At 69.1% G+C, this 15,195-nt stretch overlaps 1 protein-coding gene across 5 annotated transcripts in view; it reads right to left on the reverse strand.

The window, feature by feature from the left end:
- ARHGAP23 (Rho GTPase activating protein 23) overlaps window positions 1-15,195 on the reverse strand; it is a 119,970-nt gene that overhangs the window by 17,819 nt on the left and 86,956 nt on the right. For 4 of the 5 annotated variants that reach the window (XM_075911440.1, XM_075911444.1, XM_075911443.1 and 1 more), the window contains 9 exons: window positions 13,563-15,063; window positions 10,499-10,654; window positions 9,162-9,273; window positions 8,118-8,175; window positions 6,678-6,815; window positions 5,908-6,207; window positions 2,560-2,621; window positions 1,402-1,511; window positions 346-464 (listed from right to left, as the gene is read on the reverse strand). In XM_075911440.1, coding sequence (XP_075767555.1) covers window positions 346-464; window positions 1,402-1,511; window positions 2,560-2,621; window positions 5,908-6,207; window positions 6,678-6,815; window positions 8,118-8,175; window positions 9,162-9,273; window positions 10,499-10,654; window positions 13,563-15,063 — 2,556 coding nt within the window. The remainder of the gene's footprint in view (window positions 1-345; window positions 465-1,401; window positions 1,512-2,559; window positions 2,622-5,907; window positions 6,208-6,677; window positions 6,816-8,117; window positions 8,176-9,161; window positions 9,274-10,498; window positions 10,655-13,562; window positions 15,064-15,195) is intronic. The other variant, XM_075911442.1, reaches the window with a different exon arrangement.

Consider the following 15,195-nt stretch of genomic DNA (forward strand, 5'->3'; position numbering starts at 1 on the left):
CGCCCGGCCCTCGTTGTATCTGGGGGGGGCTCAGAGGACAGCGCCCGGCCCTCGTTGTATCTGGGGGGGGCTCAGAGGGCAGCGCCCGGCCCTCGTTGTATCTGGGGGGGGCTCAGAGGACAGCGCCCAGCCCTCGTTGTATCTGGGGGGGGCTCAGAGGGCAGCACCAGGCCCTTGTTGTACCTGGGGGGGCAGAGGGCAGCGCCCGGCCCTTGTTGCACCTGGGGGGAGCTCAGAGGGCAGCGCCCGGCCCTCGTTGTATCTGGGGGGGGCTCAGAGGGCAGCGCCCGGCCCTCTCTGTGCTCCGTGGGGGCTCCGGGCAGGCAGACGCTGCCTGGCACCCACCTTGTTGCCCGGGGCCGGCTGGCAGTCCTCCAGCCTGACGCCGAAGGCCCGGGGTGCAGCTTTCTTGTTCTTTTTCATGATGTTGATGCCCCAGGGGACTTTCTGGGGGCCGCCCTCATCTGGAACCGAACTGCGTGTCAGTCTCCAAAGAGCAAGAGGCCGGGGAATCCAGCCCCCCCCCCACGGGATCCCCGCAGCCTCGCCACTGTCACGGTGACCCGGCCCCCCCCACCTAGGCTGTCCCAGCCAGCGCTGCGCCGCCCGGGGCCCCGGCCGGTGCGTGTGCAGTGGCGCCTTGGCCCCACAGGGCGTGGGGGTGCGGAGGGGGGCTGGGTCGAGGATGGAGGAGGCAGGTCCTGGAAAGACGCTGAGCATGGGGGAGGGGGTGCCGAGATCTGCAGCCCGCAGCGGCAGGGGACGGCGCAGACGGAGCCGTGCCGGGCGTGGGAGGCGCAGGGGAGCCCGCGGCCCAGGAGCCGTGCTGCAGCGTTAAGTGCCAACTGCTTCCCACCCGGGTAGACACCGGCTCCTGGGCACTGGAGCCTGCCGGACACTGGCAGGGAGAGGGGACGGAGCAGGCTCAGTGGGAGGGGGCGGAGAACTGGTGGGGGGCAGCGGCTGGGGGGAAGGACCAGAGTGGGGGCGGTTGGGGGGAGTCGAGAACCCCCCCGCCAACGGGGAAATCGGCGTCTAAGTGCCTGCACACATCTTGCTGTGATCCAGGCGGGAGGCGACCAAGGCAGGGGAAACTGAGGCCAGGTCTTCATCCGGCCCAATGGGCGGAGGATCCTCGTCCAGCAGAGACGACCGTCCCTGTGAGCTCTGCGGGGTGCAGGCCCTGACCGTTCACACCCCCCTTTCTTGCTGGGGAGCCCCTCCACCCAGCCGGCCTTCAACCCGGGCCCATCTCAGCCGATCGCAGGCGCTGGGGTCCGGCTGGCCTGGCCCAGTCCCCTTGTGGACCCACAACCTCCCACAGACACGCCCCACACGTCCCCTTACGACTCTCAGTGCCCAGCCCCCCTCCCTCACCCCGCAGGCCCCCCCCGCTCGTACCTTTCGTCATGGCCACATCCTGCCTCGTGCCCGTCGGCTTCAGGAACTCTGCCCTGATCCCCAGCCCACGCGAGCCCTTGGGGGAGCAGTCGGGTTTCGTTCCCGAGGGGCTGCACAGAAAGCAGACGGGGGGGGGGGGGTGTCAGCCTCGCACGCCCAGCAGATGCTCCTCTCGGCCCGTTGCACGCCCACCTCTACCCTCGCACGCCCTGGACACTCACCCCTGCCCTCGCACGTCCTGGACGCTAACCCCTGCCCTCGCACGTCCTGGACGCTAACCCCCGCCCTCGCATGCCCTGGACGCTAACCCCTGCCCTTGCACGCCCTGGACGCTAACCCCTGCCCTTGCACGCCCTGGACACTCACCCCTGCCCTCGCACGCCCTGGATGCTCACACTTGCCCTTGCACGCCCTGCACACTCACCCCCCCCCCCCCGCTTTTGCACGGCCAACGTTTGGTGGCAAAACTGCAGTGCAGGGCATCCTGGGAGTGGTTATGCAAATTAGCTCCTTTGGGGGCTGCCACTGACCCACAATGCTTCACACTGCAGCGGGTTCCCCTCCCCCTGCCTGGGGATACCCAGTGCCCCCAGGACAGGTGTGGGGGGGTTACAGCCCCCTCCCCTGCCCCACATTACAGGGGCACCTGCTGGGGATCCCAGGGCACCTCCTCCAGCCCTTGCCTGGCCCTCTCTGCCCAGCGCCCGTGCCAGGCGTGATGCCCAGCGAGGGGCACCACAAACCCCTGCCTAGCAGGGCTCCCGCTCTTCCGAGCCCGGGTGCCAAGGAACAGTCCCACCAGTTTAGCTCGGGTTCCAGCCGACCTAGCAGCACCCGTGTAACCCCCTGGCGCCCTCAAACCGGATTCACCCGCTGCCTGAAACCGGTTTGGTTTAGTGGGGTAATTTCCGGAAGTGTCGCTCTGCTAGGGGCAGGCAGCCGGGTGCCCCAGTATTTCTCCGGCCCCCTCCTGTGCAGGAGCTGTGCACCGCTACAGCATTCACCCTCCCAGCCTATTGGCCCCTTGAGATGCTAAGTGACAGGCCCAAGGCCACACGCAAGGTCTGTGTCAGAGCAGGGACCTGGCTCACTTCGCAGGCTAGTGCCCTAACCATTAGGGGCTGCTCCCCCAGCCGGGCAGGCGCCCGGGGCCCTTACCTCACTTTCCGGTAGTCATTTAGCTTCTTGTTGATAAGTGCTTGGCTTGCAAACCCGGGGTCCTGGAGCAGCACAAAGACAAGAGGGGGGGAGCGTCAGCCTCGCGTCTGCCGCCAGAGCCCAAGCAAGCGCCGTCTCGTCCGTCGTCGTGTTGTCGTTTCTCCTTCGGATGGGCCCCTCCCTGCCCCACGGCCCCGCAGCCTGACCAGACAGGACCCAGCCCCAATACAGGCCAGTCTGGGGGCTGGGCCACACACAGGTTCCCCGCCAGGGCAGAGAGACCCCAGTACCGAAACCTCAGTGCATTGGACACCGCCAGCCCCCTGGAGCCAGGCCCTAGATCCGAGCCCAGCTCAGGACGGGGGTGGGAGCTGCCCTCCACTCCTGCCCGGCAGTGCCCAGCGCAGCACGAGGAGCAACCCCCCCGCCGATGGCACCTCGCTCGTCCCTGGCTTGGGGGCCCAGAGATCCGGCTCTCCAAAGGGGGCTGGTGAGACGTGGGGTGACAAAGCTGCGCCCCACATTGCTCTGGTCCTGGGATCCTGGACCATGCAGCATTGTGCCCTGCGTGCCAACCCCCTCCGGCTGCCATCAGCCGCCTGCGTGCCCACCTCATGCCCCACGGCTGGCACCCGCTCCTGGGGCGCCACCGCTCGGCCCGCAGATCCCAGCTGCCTCTGACCCCCCAAGAGCTCCGCCCCCGGGCACCCCTGGGGGCTGTGCCACGCCGGGGCGAGGGGAATCACAGCAGGGCCCCATGTGGACAGGAGCCTGTGGGAATCCTAAGGAAATTCAGCTTCCATAGTGCCCTGAACTGGGCACGGATCTAGGGCAGCTCCCACCCCTCTAGTGCCCTCAGCTGGGCACGGATCTAGGGCAGCTCCCACCCCTCTAGTGCCCTCAGCTGGGCACGGATCTAGGGCAGCTCCCACCCCTCTAGTGCCCTCAGCTGGACACGGATCATGGGCAGCTCCCACCCCTCTAGTGCCCTCAGCTGGACACGGATCATGGGCAGCTCCCACCCCTCTAGTGCCCTCAGCTGGGCATGGATCATGGGCAGCGCCCACCCCTCTAGTGCCCTGAGCTGGGCACGGATCTAGGGCAGCTCCCACCCCTCTAGTGCCCTCAGCTGGGCATGGATCATGGGCAGCGCCCACCCCTCTAGTGCCCTGAGCTGGGCACGGATCTAGGGCAGCTCCCACCCCTCTAGTGCCCACAGCTGGGCACGGATCTAGGGCAGCTCCCACCCCTCTAGCGCCCTGAGCTGGGCACGGATCTAGGGCAGCTCCCACCCCTCTAGTGCCCTGAGCTGGGCACGGATCTAGGGCAGCTCCCACCCCTCTAGTGCCCTGAGCTGGGCACGGATCTAGGGCAGCTCCCACCCCTCTAGTGCCCTCAGCTGGGCACGGATCTAGGGCAGCTCCCACCCCTCTAGTGCCCTGAGCTGGGCACGGATCTAGGGCAGCTCCCACCCCTCTAGTGCCCTCAGCTGGACACGGATCTAGGGCAGCTCTCACCCCTCTAGTGCCCACAGCTGGGCAAGGATTTAGGGCAGCTCCCACCCCTCTAGCGCCCTGAGCTGGGCACGGATCTAGGGCAGCTCCCATCCCTCTAGTGCCCTGAGCTGGGCATGGATCTAGGGCAGCTCCCACCCCTCTAGTGCCCTCAGCTGGACACGGATCTAGGGCAGCTCCCACCCCTCCAGCGCCCACAGCTGGCTTGGATCTAGTCCAGCTCCCACCCCTGTAATGCCGTGAGCTGAGCTTTGTTCTCCACACAAAACAAATTCCCAGCTAACTCCTTCCGGAAGCCAGTGGGGCGCATTGTGCAGCCCACACCCAACCAGCAGGGTGGGGTATCTGCCCCCCACACTGCCCTCTGCCTGCTGCCTGTGCCCCAGGGGAGGATCCAAGACCCCCCGGGCTCCACGGCTGTTCGGAGGGCCCTGCGGGCCCGGTGCTAGAGGAGGGGGCTGTGTTACAGCCCGTGGCTGGGATCCTTGGAAATCCCGACCGTTATCCCTCCGCAGGCCAGCAGGGGGCGCACTAAGCTAAGGAACATGCCAGCTGGCTGCGCAGGGGTTTCAGCAGGGCTGCCCCACAGCGCCCCCCGGGGGCCATCAGCAGGGAACGTGGCTGCGCAGCTACCTGCCTGGCCTCGCTGTCTCCAGCAGGGGGGGCTCTCGCCCACCCCCAGGGCTGCCACTCACCCTGGGCTGGCCCTCTGCGGAGCCCCCCATGTGCCCTGCAGGCCCTGGGAGACACGACTGTGCAACGTGTAACCCTGGGGGCAGAAAGCCTGGATTGGGGCAGGGAATGGACTGGAGACGCGCCTGCCACCGTCAGAGCCCCCTGGACCGTGCCCAACCGGGGCTAACGCAAACAGCATGGCCCGATGGAGGCTGCCCCAGTCCCTCTTCTTGGCCATGCAGAGGCCCCAGTGGACTACAATTCCCAGCATGCAGCAGAGGCCAGTCTACTTGGGAGAAGCATGGCATGCTGGGAATTGGAGTCCCAGTGTACACCTCCAGGCAAAGCGAGCAAGGCATGCTGGGAATTGGAGTCCCAGTGTACACCTCCAGGCAAAGCAAGCAAGGCATGCTGGGACTTGGAGTCCCAGGGCGTCCCTCCAGGCAAAGTGGAGCACGGCATGCTGGGACTTGGAGTCCCAGTGTGCCCCTCCGGGCGCAGTGGAGCAAGGCATGCTGGGACTTGGAGTCCCAGTGCGCCCCTCCGGGCAAAGTGGAGCACGGCATGCTGGGACTTGAAGTCCCAGTGCGCCCCTCTGGGCACAGTGGAGCAAGGCATGCTGGGACTTGGAGCCCCAGTGCGCCCCTCTGGGCACAGTGGAGCAAGGCATGCTGGGACTTGGAGTCCCAGTGCGCCCCACCGGGCAAAGTGGAGCACGGCATGCTGGGACTTGGAGTCCCAGTGCGCCCCTCTGGGCACAGTGGAGCACGGCATGCTGGGACTTGGAGTCCCAGTGCGCCCCTCCGGGCACAGTGGAGCACGGCATGCTGGGACTTGGAGTCCCAGTGCGCCCCTTTGGGCACAGTGGAGCAAGGCATGCTGGGACTTGGAGTCCCAGTGCGCCCCTCTGAGCACAGTGGAGCAAGGCATGCTGGGACTTGGAGTCCCAGTGCGCCCCTCTGGGCACAGTGGAGCACGGCATGCTGGGACTTGGAGTCCCTAAAGGTTGCTCCTCCGTCCAGTGAGGGCCACGCTTGGGCCAGCCCTGCTCTGGAGGGAGCAGCAGGCAAACAGCTGGAGAACCCAACTGGCTAGTGCCGGGGCGTGTGCGGAGAGCCAGGGGCCTGGAGGGAGCCAGGAGCCCCATTCTGGCTCTCACCTCGCCCTCGGCTTTGCTGTTTTCCCTGATGACTTTGATCCAGGCCAGCATGTCGTCCCGATCCTCTGCCTGAAAGAGATATTCACAGAAGTCAGCGGTCGTCAGCCGGAAGACGTGCTTCCTCTTGGTCTCGCTGTAGGAGATGTCCACCAGGCTCGCTCGGACGCTGATCGGCTGCTCCTCCTCACCTGGGGGCGGCGCGTAGGTCACGGCCTCCCGCCTGTCCTTGCACAGGGACAGCGAGTGTGCGCGGAGAACGGCGAAGACGCGCTTCCACTGCCGGATGCCGCCGCCGACTTTCTGCGGGGAGGAGGGGAGGGACAGGCCGGCCATGAGCGCGGGCCGGAACGCAGGCGCTGCTGGCCCACCTCGGCCTGACCAGACCCCCCACAGAGCGGAAACAGGCAAAGTGGGGAGCCCCCGTTTCCGACACCTTCCTGCCCCCCGAGCCGTGGGGCCCCCTGGCAGCCAGGACTCCTGGGCTCTGATCCTGGCGCTGCTCCCTACGTGGTGCTGGCCAATCCCTTCCCAGTCCGTGCCTCGGTTTCCAATAACAATGCCAGCCTTCCCCCGGAGGGCTCATCCATGTGTAAATGCTTTGAGACCCTCGGGCGCAGAAGGGGACCACGGGAGACCCGTAGAAACGGTGCCTACATGGTGTCTGGTGCTGACACGACTCCCCGGGGGGGGGGGTCCTCCACTGACAAGCAGGCCCAGCCCTTTCCCTCTCCCCCCCCGGCCTGGGGGGGCACCGGACAGCGGGCACCTACCTTCCCCTTTTTGGTGAGGATCTGTTTGTAGTGCAGCCAGCCCTCCTTCCTCACGTCGCTGAATGTCACGTCTGAGAGGTCGGAGGTCGAGTGCCTCTTTGATCTCGAGTCTTCAGCCGTCCCGAGACTGTCCAGAGACTGCAGGGAGAGAGAGCGGAGAGATGGGTGGACGGTCCTGGCGGGAGCCACGTGCCCTCACACCCTGGCAGGCCAGAGGCAGGCCTGGTGCGGGGGCAGGAACTTCTCAGCTCCGGCCCCGCTACTCCTACTCCAGGGACTGGCCAGGCCCCTGGTCCTTTACCCTCAGCCCCGTGAAACCATAAACACGGCAACTCTCCGGGCTTTGTCTCCAGCAGGGTGTCAGCCGCCTCCGTAGAAATCCCTCGTGTACACACGGTTTCCACGGATCCCCCTGACCTGCTCAGGCGTGAAACCAGGCTGGCGCTGGTGCGAGTCACACTGCACTGGTGCCAGCGGCATGTGCACGAGGGAGGTGCACGTGCCTCTCTGCCCTACCCCTCGGAGGCCTCAGTTTCCCATGCTGAAAAACGGGTGATCCCCTGTAAAGTCCGGGGGGATCACACGGGGCGAGGTGCTGTCTTGCTCCTGGCTCAGCCCCTAGCGAGCGAGAGGAGAAGCCGGCCTGGGGCTGGTATATTCCCAGCTGGGCCGGGCCGGGAGCAAGAGAACAGCGTCTCCCATTCGTTCAGTGGCCTTCCCTGAGGCCGCTGTCCCTTCACTGTCCTCTTGGCTGCTGGGAGCAGAGCAATTCGCCCCACCCGCTCGATGGGAGCTCTGGGAAGGGGCACGGCGGGGGCTCCAGAGGGGAATGTGACTGCTCCTCTGCCCCTTTAGGGGACCGCCCCGCTCCCCCCCACCCCCGTTGGTCCCAGTGCCGAGCGGGCGTCACACGCGGCTGCGTCCCCCCGGTAGCGACGTGCACGAGTGCAGGGACTCCGGCAGCAGCGGAGCAATCCCAGCTTCTTCCAGCAGAGCGTGGTCCGGGGGGGGGGGGCATTTCACGAGGCAGGAGAGCATGGAAACCCCCCCCCGGACAAACGCTGCTGGAGGAAGCCGGGAGGGTTCAGCTGTCGTCAGCACGGCCTGGCTCGTGTTACACTTGTTGATCCTGGGGGCCGCCTGCCTCAAGCCGATCGGGGCTGGCGGATGACTCAGGGCCGTGCGGGGACGACACACGAACCGACGGGTTCCCTTGGACAGAGGTGCCAGGGCGCAAACCCACTGGAGCACAGCTGGAGTGCACCGGGCTAGCTGGAGGCCGTCGGCACCATTGGCGGCACTTGGGCGCAGGGCAGAAACAGACCCTGTGGGGTGGCATCCCCGTGCCTGGGGGCGCAGGGGACTGGTGCGGCCTCGGCAGGCGCCGTGCCAGTGGCAGAGGGAAACCCCCCCCCCCCCTTCTGCACCGCGGACACCTACCCCGTCTGTGAAGAAGCTCCGGAGCATACGGAGACTCGGCACCCGGCTTGGTATCCTCCTGCAAGGGAAGCAGCCGCCGGTGAGCAGGGAGCAGGAGGGAGAGGCGGCAAATGGTCCCGAGCCGAGGAAAAGTCCCACCGGCCCCGGCCCCTCCTCGCGGCGCCTGGTGCATCTCTGCTGCTCCAACGTCACTGGGTTCGGACAGGCCATGAAGGCTCTGCCCTGGCGCTCAGGAGCCAGGCCCGGGACACCGCTTCCTGCAGCTCCCATTGGCTGCAGATCGCCGTTCCCGGCCAATGGGAGCAGCAGGAAGCGGTGCGGACTGGGACACAGCTTCCCGCAGCTCCCATTGGCTGGGAATGGCGACCCGCAGCCAATGGGAGCAGCGATTGCCGGTACCTGCGGCCGTGCAGGTAAATAGAGCCACGGGGGCCCACCAGGGGCTAACCCTGACCGACCGGCTCCAGCCCATAGGCCGATATTTGCCCACCCCTGGCCGAGCGGAAAGCACCGCGGGTCCGAGGTCCCAAGTTCTAATCCCAGCGCCGCTGCTTTCTCCCTGCGCGGCCCCGGGGGAGACGCTTTGGACCTGGCTTTCAGGAGCGCCTGGCACATCTCAGGCCACGCGGGCAAAGGCCGGCTTAGGCTTGTCCGCCCCGGGAAACCAGCGAGAGTGGGACCGGACAGCGCCACCACCCCAGCTCCCCTCGGCACAACCCTGCAGCCGGGCCGGGAACGATGCTACGCTTTGGACAGCAGGTCGGGGTGACAGGGCGCAAAGGATTCTGGGGGTGGAGGAACGTGCGGAGAACCCCTGGCCCCGGACAGATACAGGATGGAGCCTGTCCGGGGTCAGAGCAGTTCTACGCCCCAATGGATCACACCGCTGGCCCAAGATGGGCCAAGAGCTGCCAGCCCGGAGGCTCTGGACTACTCTGTGCAGCGGGGGGTCAGGTCACACCAGCGAGGGGGCTAGGGTGGGGCTACCCCGAAGAAGCCAGGCTTGGCTGGGGTGCGACAGGGCGGGGAAGGGGTCTTCCCTACCGTAGGAGCTTCCCCTCGTCACGAAAGGTGTTCAGGCCATCGTCACAGGACTTGGAGCGCTCCGTGGTGATGGCCAGGAGGTAGGAGGACCGGCGGCCGGCTTTGATGCTGCCTGGAAGGGGAAGACGAGAAAGGGGCAGTCAGCAAACTCGGAACGCGCCACTTCTTCCCCACAGGAGACCCACTGGGGGTGGTGATTTACCAGCCCCGGGAAGGGGTCCTTCATCCTAGGACAGGGGACCAGGACGTCTAATGGAAACGTGCCTAGTGGTTAGAGCTTGGGGACTGGCAGCCCGGGCTCTGCCGCAGTTTTGCTGCCTGGCTTTACGCAAGTCGTGCCACCTCTCCGCACAGCGGCTGGGACGCGCGAGCAAGCCGGGAGTGCAGGGAGACAGCGTGCGCCGGGTCCCATCAGGCAGCAGGGCCCCAGCTCAGAGCACCCACCGCTGTGTGCCCATCCCACTCGCGGCGCAGGCCGATGGCTGGCGAGGAGCCGCGCTGGGCTGGTGGGCACCCGCCGGGGCTCACGGTGCTGGGGGCAGGAAGGCGTCTCAGCACAAGGGAGTTGGGTTTATTCTCCTGGCGCTGGCCGCACAGAGCGGCACCGGCGCTGGCACAACCCGGCGCTCCTGCAGCTCTTTACTGGCGGCCCAGGGACGCACAGCGGGCCAGATCCTGCTCTCGTGTGCACCGGCGTCTGGGTTAACCCTCAGCGCCTGACTCCCCTTCCCCCACTGCCGCTGCCTGAGCCTTGTTTAGGGAAGGCTCCTTCGAGGGTAGAGCTGGGGGGCCGTCCGTCTGAGTTCTGCCGCAGCTTTGCTGCACGGCTTCAAGCAAGTCATTCCACCGCCGCTAGGGTGCGCGAGCAAGCCGGGAGTGCAGGGAGACAGCGTGCGCCGGGCCCCAGCAGGCAGCGCCGGGAGGCAATACAGGTGGCAGGCAGGGGTGGAGGGAGCTGCCGGAGGGAGGTTGTGCGCCAGGGGCCGGAGGAGCTGCAGCCCTGAGAACTCCCCTGGCCGCTGGCACTTGATTTCTGTAGCCTGTTTCCCCCCCTCGGGCCAAGGCCCCTCCGGCCCGGCTCGCCCCGCTCCCCTCAGCAGGTGCTGTGCACAGACCGAGCCCCCCGGGACATACGCTATGGGGAATCCCTCCAGAGGCTGCCCCATGGCCCAGCAGAACCCCCCGGGGGCTTCCCCTGGATTCGCCCTTCCCGAGATCCCCCCCCGGGCTCTCCTGAAAGTGAGGGGCCGTCCCCCCCTTGCAGCTCACGGCCCAGCCAGCCCCGCCAGGACCCCGGCGTTGCCCAGCCCCGGCCCCGTGGGAGAGGCGGCACTTACTGCAGTCCTGGGAGTAGTGGCGGCTGGCGGTGAAGGAGAAGGGGGGCGAGGAGGGGCTGGTGGCCATGACAGGGGCAGAGTTCATGGCGCTGGAGACGACGGAGGAGGCGGGGACGTGCTTGGCCTTCAGGTCGATGCTGGGGCTCGTCGGCTCGTCTGGAAGAGTGGGGAGCGCCATGAAGCACCCGACCCACGGCGGGGGGGGAACAGAGCCGCTTCCCGAGACCCCCGCAGGACAGGCTGGGGTCTCCCGCCCACGCCTGCCCCGGGCAGACCCCCCCAGCCCGAGGGCACCCGCCCCAGAGCGCCACCTGCTGCTGGGATTGCAGGGTCAGAGAAGCCCCCCCCCCAGCCCGAGGGCACCCGCCCCAGAGCGCCACCTGCTGCTGGGATTGCAGGGTCAGAGATTTCCCCCCCCCCCCGGCCTGAGGGCACCCGCCACAGAGCGCCACCTGCTGCTGGGACTGCAGGGTCAGAGATTTCCCCCCCCCAGCCCGAGGGCACCCGCCCCAGAGCGCCACCTGCTGCTGGGATTGCAGGGTCAGAGATTCCCCCCCCCCAGCCCGAGGGCACCCGCCCCAGAGCGCCACCTGCTGCTGGGATTGCAGGGTCAGAGATTCCCCCCCCCCCAGCCCGAGGGCACCCGCCCCAGAGCGCCACCTGCTGCTGGGATTGCAGGGTCAGAGAAGCCCCCCCCCCCAGCCTGAGGGCACCTGCCCCAGAGCGCCACCTGCTGCTGGGATTGCAGGGTCAGAGATTCCCCCCCCCCAGCCCGAGGGCACCCGCCCCAGAGCGCCACCTGCTGCTGGGATTGCAGGGTCAGAGATTCCCCCCCCCCAGCCCGAGGGCACCCGCCCCAGAGCGCCACCTGCTGCTGGGATTGCAGGGTCAGAGATTCCCCCCCCCCCAGCCTGAGGGCACCCGCCCCAGAGCGCCACCTGCTGCTGGGATTGCAGGGTCAGAGATTCCCCCCCCCAGCCCGAGGGCACCCGCCCCAGAGCGCCACCTGCTGCTGGGATTGCAGGGTCAGAGATCCAACCCCCCATCCTGTGTGTTGCCAGCGCCCCCTGCAGGGAACAGCCCAGGACCAGAGCACCGGGGAACCCCTGGCCCTCTGCAGGGCCGTCCTGGCACTAGTGCCCGGTGTGGGCTCGGCAGCCGGGGTGCAAGACCCAATCCCCTCTTTGCCCCCACTCCAAAGCCAGGGCTCCCTCCCCAAAGTGCTCGTCCCCCGTGGCCCCCCACGGCGCCAGGCTGGGTGCCAGGTCCTAGGGGCCCAGATGGAGTGGGCTGGGAGGGGCATCCCCTGGAGGAGGGGAGCCGCCCCGCCTCGATGCACCTGCCCCGCTGCCCACAAGGCAGGCTGTGTGCCCCGCGCCGCGCTCCCCCCGGCGAGGGAACAGAGGCCGGGCGGGCCAGGAGCACGAACAATAGCCAGGCTGGAGAGGGAGAACAACGGCCCCACAGTACCAGCCTGGGCACGGCAGGGGCAGCCGCGTCATTGTGCCAGCGTGTGCCGGGGGAAAGGCCGTGATGTCCCCTGCAGGCCTGCTCCGCGGGGGGGGGAGGTGGCGCTCAGGGAGCGGAGCGATGCTGACGGGGACCAGGAGACCCCCCCCCGCAAGTGGGGCAGCTCTTAGAGCAAAGGGGGGCCGAGCAAGTAGGGGCCCCCTTATGGTGACCTCCTGAGGGGCAGCCAGGGACCCGTGTCAGCTCTTGGCCCTGCCAGGGCGTCTCCCCGCAGAGCCGAGCGCAGCCTGGCCCTGAACCGCCTCGAAGCCGGCACTGGCTGGGTTCCCCTGCGTCTCTGGGCCCCTCACTTCCCCTGCTGCCCCTGGCGGGGCAGTGAGCGCGTGGGGCCCGGGCAGGCCGGGGAAAGCCAGAGACCCCCCGGGCCGGCTCCCTCCCCGTGCAGCGCCCGGGGCGTGGCTGGCACCACAGCCTGGAAACGGGGGACGCAGCCTTTGGCCTCTCCTGAGCCAGGCCCGGCCCAGCCCCGCCGGGCGGCACCTACAGGGCAAGTTGGGGGGTCCCGGCCCAGACTTGCTACCCCCAGAGAAGCCCTGTGTGGAGGGAGAGGCCCACATGGTGCAGCACCCCCCCCGCTGGAAGGATTCGGCCTCGGGGGTTGCCTGGCGGGCAGAGGCCAGATTCTGCCCAGCGCCTGCACGCCGCAGGGTCTGGGGGGAGAAGGGGGTGAGCTTGGGGAACAGCGGGGGAAGGGGCCGTGGCACAGAGACTGCAGGGTCTGGAGAGAGAAGGGGGTGAGCTTGGGGAACAGCGGGGGAAGGGGCCGTGGCACAGAGACTGCAGGGTCTGGGGAGAGAAGGGGGTGAGCTTGGGGAACAGCGGGGGAAGGGGCCGTGGCACAGAGACTGCTGGGTCTGGGGGGAGCAGGGGGTGAGCTTGGGGAACAGCGGGGGAAGGGGCCATGGCACAGAGACTGCAGGGGTGAGACGGCGCCAGCTTTGAGGCCGGTCCTGGGCTCCCAACGGCGCTCGGCTCAGCTCGGCTGGGACACAGAGACACGGGATCCCCCCCCGCCTGGCCCGAAGGCTGCTCCCTGGGCCTGCCGGACCCCTCCTCCGCTGCATGGATTGGGGGGCCCTTCCCCTTTGCCGCGCCGGGCGCTTCCTCCCCTCGCTGCTCGCGCAGGCAAGTCCTGCAGCGGTGGGTGGCCACGGTGGGTACCGCATGGCAGCCCAGGAGCAGCGCCGCCGGGTGCCGGGCCCCCCGTAATGCCCATCCTGCCCCCCCGATCTCGGGGCCCACCTGGCACAGCGGCAGCGGGCTGCCCATCGGGGGCCGGGCACACGCCTGTCCCGCCCCGGCACGGGGCCAAGGAGACGACCGTTTGCCCCGCTCAGCCTCCCCTCCCAGCAGCCTCGCCGGCCGATGCTCCGGGGACCAAAGCAGGGGAGCCAACGGCGGGATCTGCCCGGGGGGCTGGCACAGACCTGGACGCGGGGGGAGGAGCTGCCAGCTGTGAGCCCCCCCAGCCCAGTGCTGTGCTTGAGGGAACCCCCGCCCCCCCCAGCGCCTGGCGTTCCCACACCCCCCTCACCTATGAAGGGAATGGACGCCAGGGAATCCTCCGGCACGGCCAAGGGTGCCACGCGCTGGGCGGGTCGCTCCGCCGCCTCCCCCTTGCCGCTGGGCGGGTCGCAAAGCTCCGTCTCCTTCGGCTCCTCGGGGAAGACGAAATTCATCTGCCGGGCGGGCGCCGGCGCCTTGCGGCCCGTGGGCGGCTTCTGCCGCAGCACCACCTCCCCCTTCCGCTCCTCCGCCTCGGGCGGGGGCAGCCGGGCGCTGCCCTCGTGGCGGGGGGCTCTTTGGTCCGGGGGGGCCCCACTGCCCGGCGGGGGGGGCGGGGCCGCCGCTGGCGGCGTGGGTCTGTCCGGGTGGGGGGCCGGCGGCGGGCCCGGCCGGGGCGCTAGACTGAAGGCGAGCAGGCCGCCGAAGCCGGGGTCCCGGAAGGAGCGGGCGTGGAGCAGGCCCGTGCGGCGCTGGAAGGAGGGGCTGTAGCTCCGGTAGCCCACGTAGCCCGAGTCGTCCATGCTCCGCAGGTCGGGCTGGGACGGGTGTTTCTGCACCCGGGCGGGGGCAGCGGGGGGGCGGGAGCCGGGCTGGCTTGGCGCAGTTCTGGCCGCTTGCCTGGGGGGCTTCTCCGGCAGCCAGGCGCCCTTGTCCAAGCAGGCCCCGGCCAGCGCGCCCGGCGCCAGGGCCTCGGTGGAGCGCCCACACCGCCCCAGGTAGTTGTCGGAGCGGGCCCGGCAGCCCCAGGCGGCGTGGCTGGGCTGCAGCAGCGTGTCCTGCGAGGCGCTGTGGGGCCAGCCTCTGGCGGCCGGGCTGTCCCCCAGGCGGTCTTGCGAGGCGCTGCGGTACCGGGGCGGCATGGCGTACCGCCGCTCTTCCGAGGAGCTGCGCCGCGGCTCCTGCCGGGCCAGCCAGTTGCTCAGCGCCTGCTGGCACTCCCGCCGGCCCACGGCCCTGGGGCCTCCGGCGCACTCCCAGGAGGGGCGGCCCAGCCCGCCGGGCCCCGCGCCCGCCTCCGTGTAGCCGCAGGGAGGCCAGAGGTCCGGGAGGGGCCGCCCGTAGCAGGCCGGGCTGCTGGCGGAGGAAGCCGTCGGGGTGCCGTACCGCTCTGGCAAGGAAGCAGCAAGGGGGGGTGGGCAGCTGCCGGGGGAGACCCGCGAGGGGGAGCTGGCGACGGGCCCCTCGGGCCTCGGCTGGGGCGTCCCGTAGTAGAGCTGCGGGGGGCAGCGGGCCGGGCTGGAGCGGGCGCTGCCGAACTCCCGCGTGGCCTTGTTCCAGGCGCTGGGCGTGGGGCCGGCGAGCCAGGCGCTGGTCAGGGGGGAAGCCGGGCCCGAAGGAGCCGGCCGGGAGGATCTGCCGTCCGCCGGCTGGGCCTGCACAGGCTCGGCCACCGTCGCTTCCCGGCTGGGAGCCCGGGCCTGGAAGGGGTAGGTCTTCCGAGGGTAGCAGATGGGCGGCGGCTCCGGGATGCTCTGGGCTCCTCCTGAGTAGGGCTCATTGCCCTTCAAGTAGGCGTCCTGAGAGTAGGCCTGGGAGGGAGAGAGAGCAGAGGGGTCAGAGCGGCCAGGAGCCTGGCACCCGGGCATCACCGCCCGTCCCCGGCTCGCCCCCCTATCGACAGCCGGGCAATACGCCCGGGAGGACAGGGCCACGGCTGAGCC

Source organism: Pelodiscus sinensis, chromosome 29, assembly GCF_049634645.1.
Source record: "Pelodiscus sinensis isolate JC-2024 chromosome 29, ASM4963464v1, whole genome shotgun sequence".
Classification (NCBI taxonomy): domain Eukaryota; kingdom Metazoa; phylum Chordata; order Testudines; family Trionychidae; genus Pelodiscus; species Pelodiscus sinensis.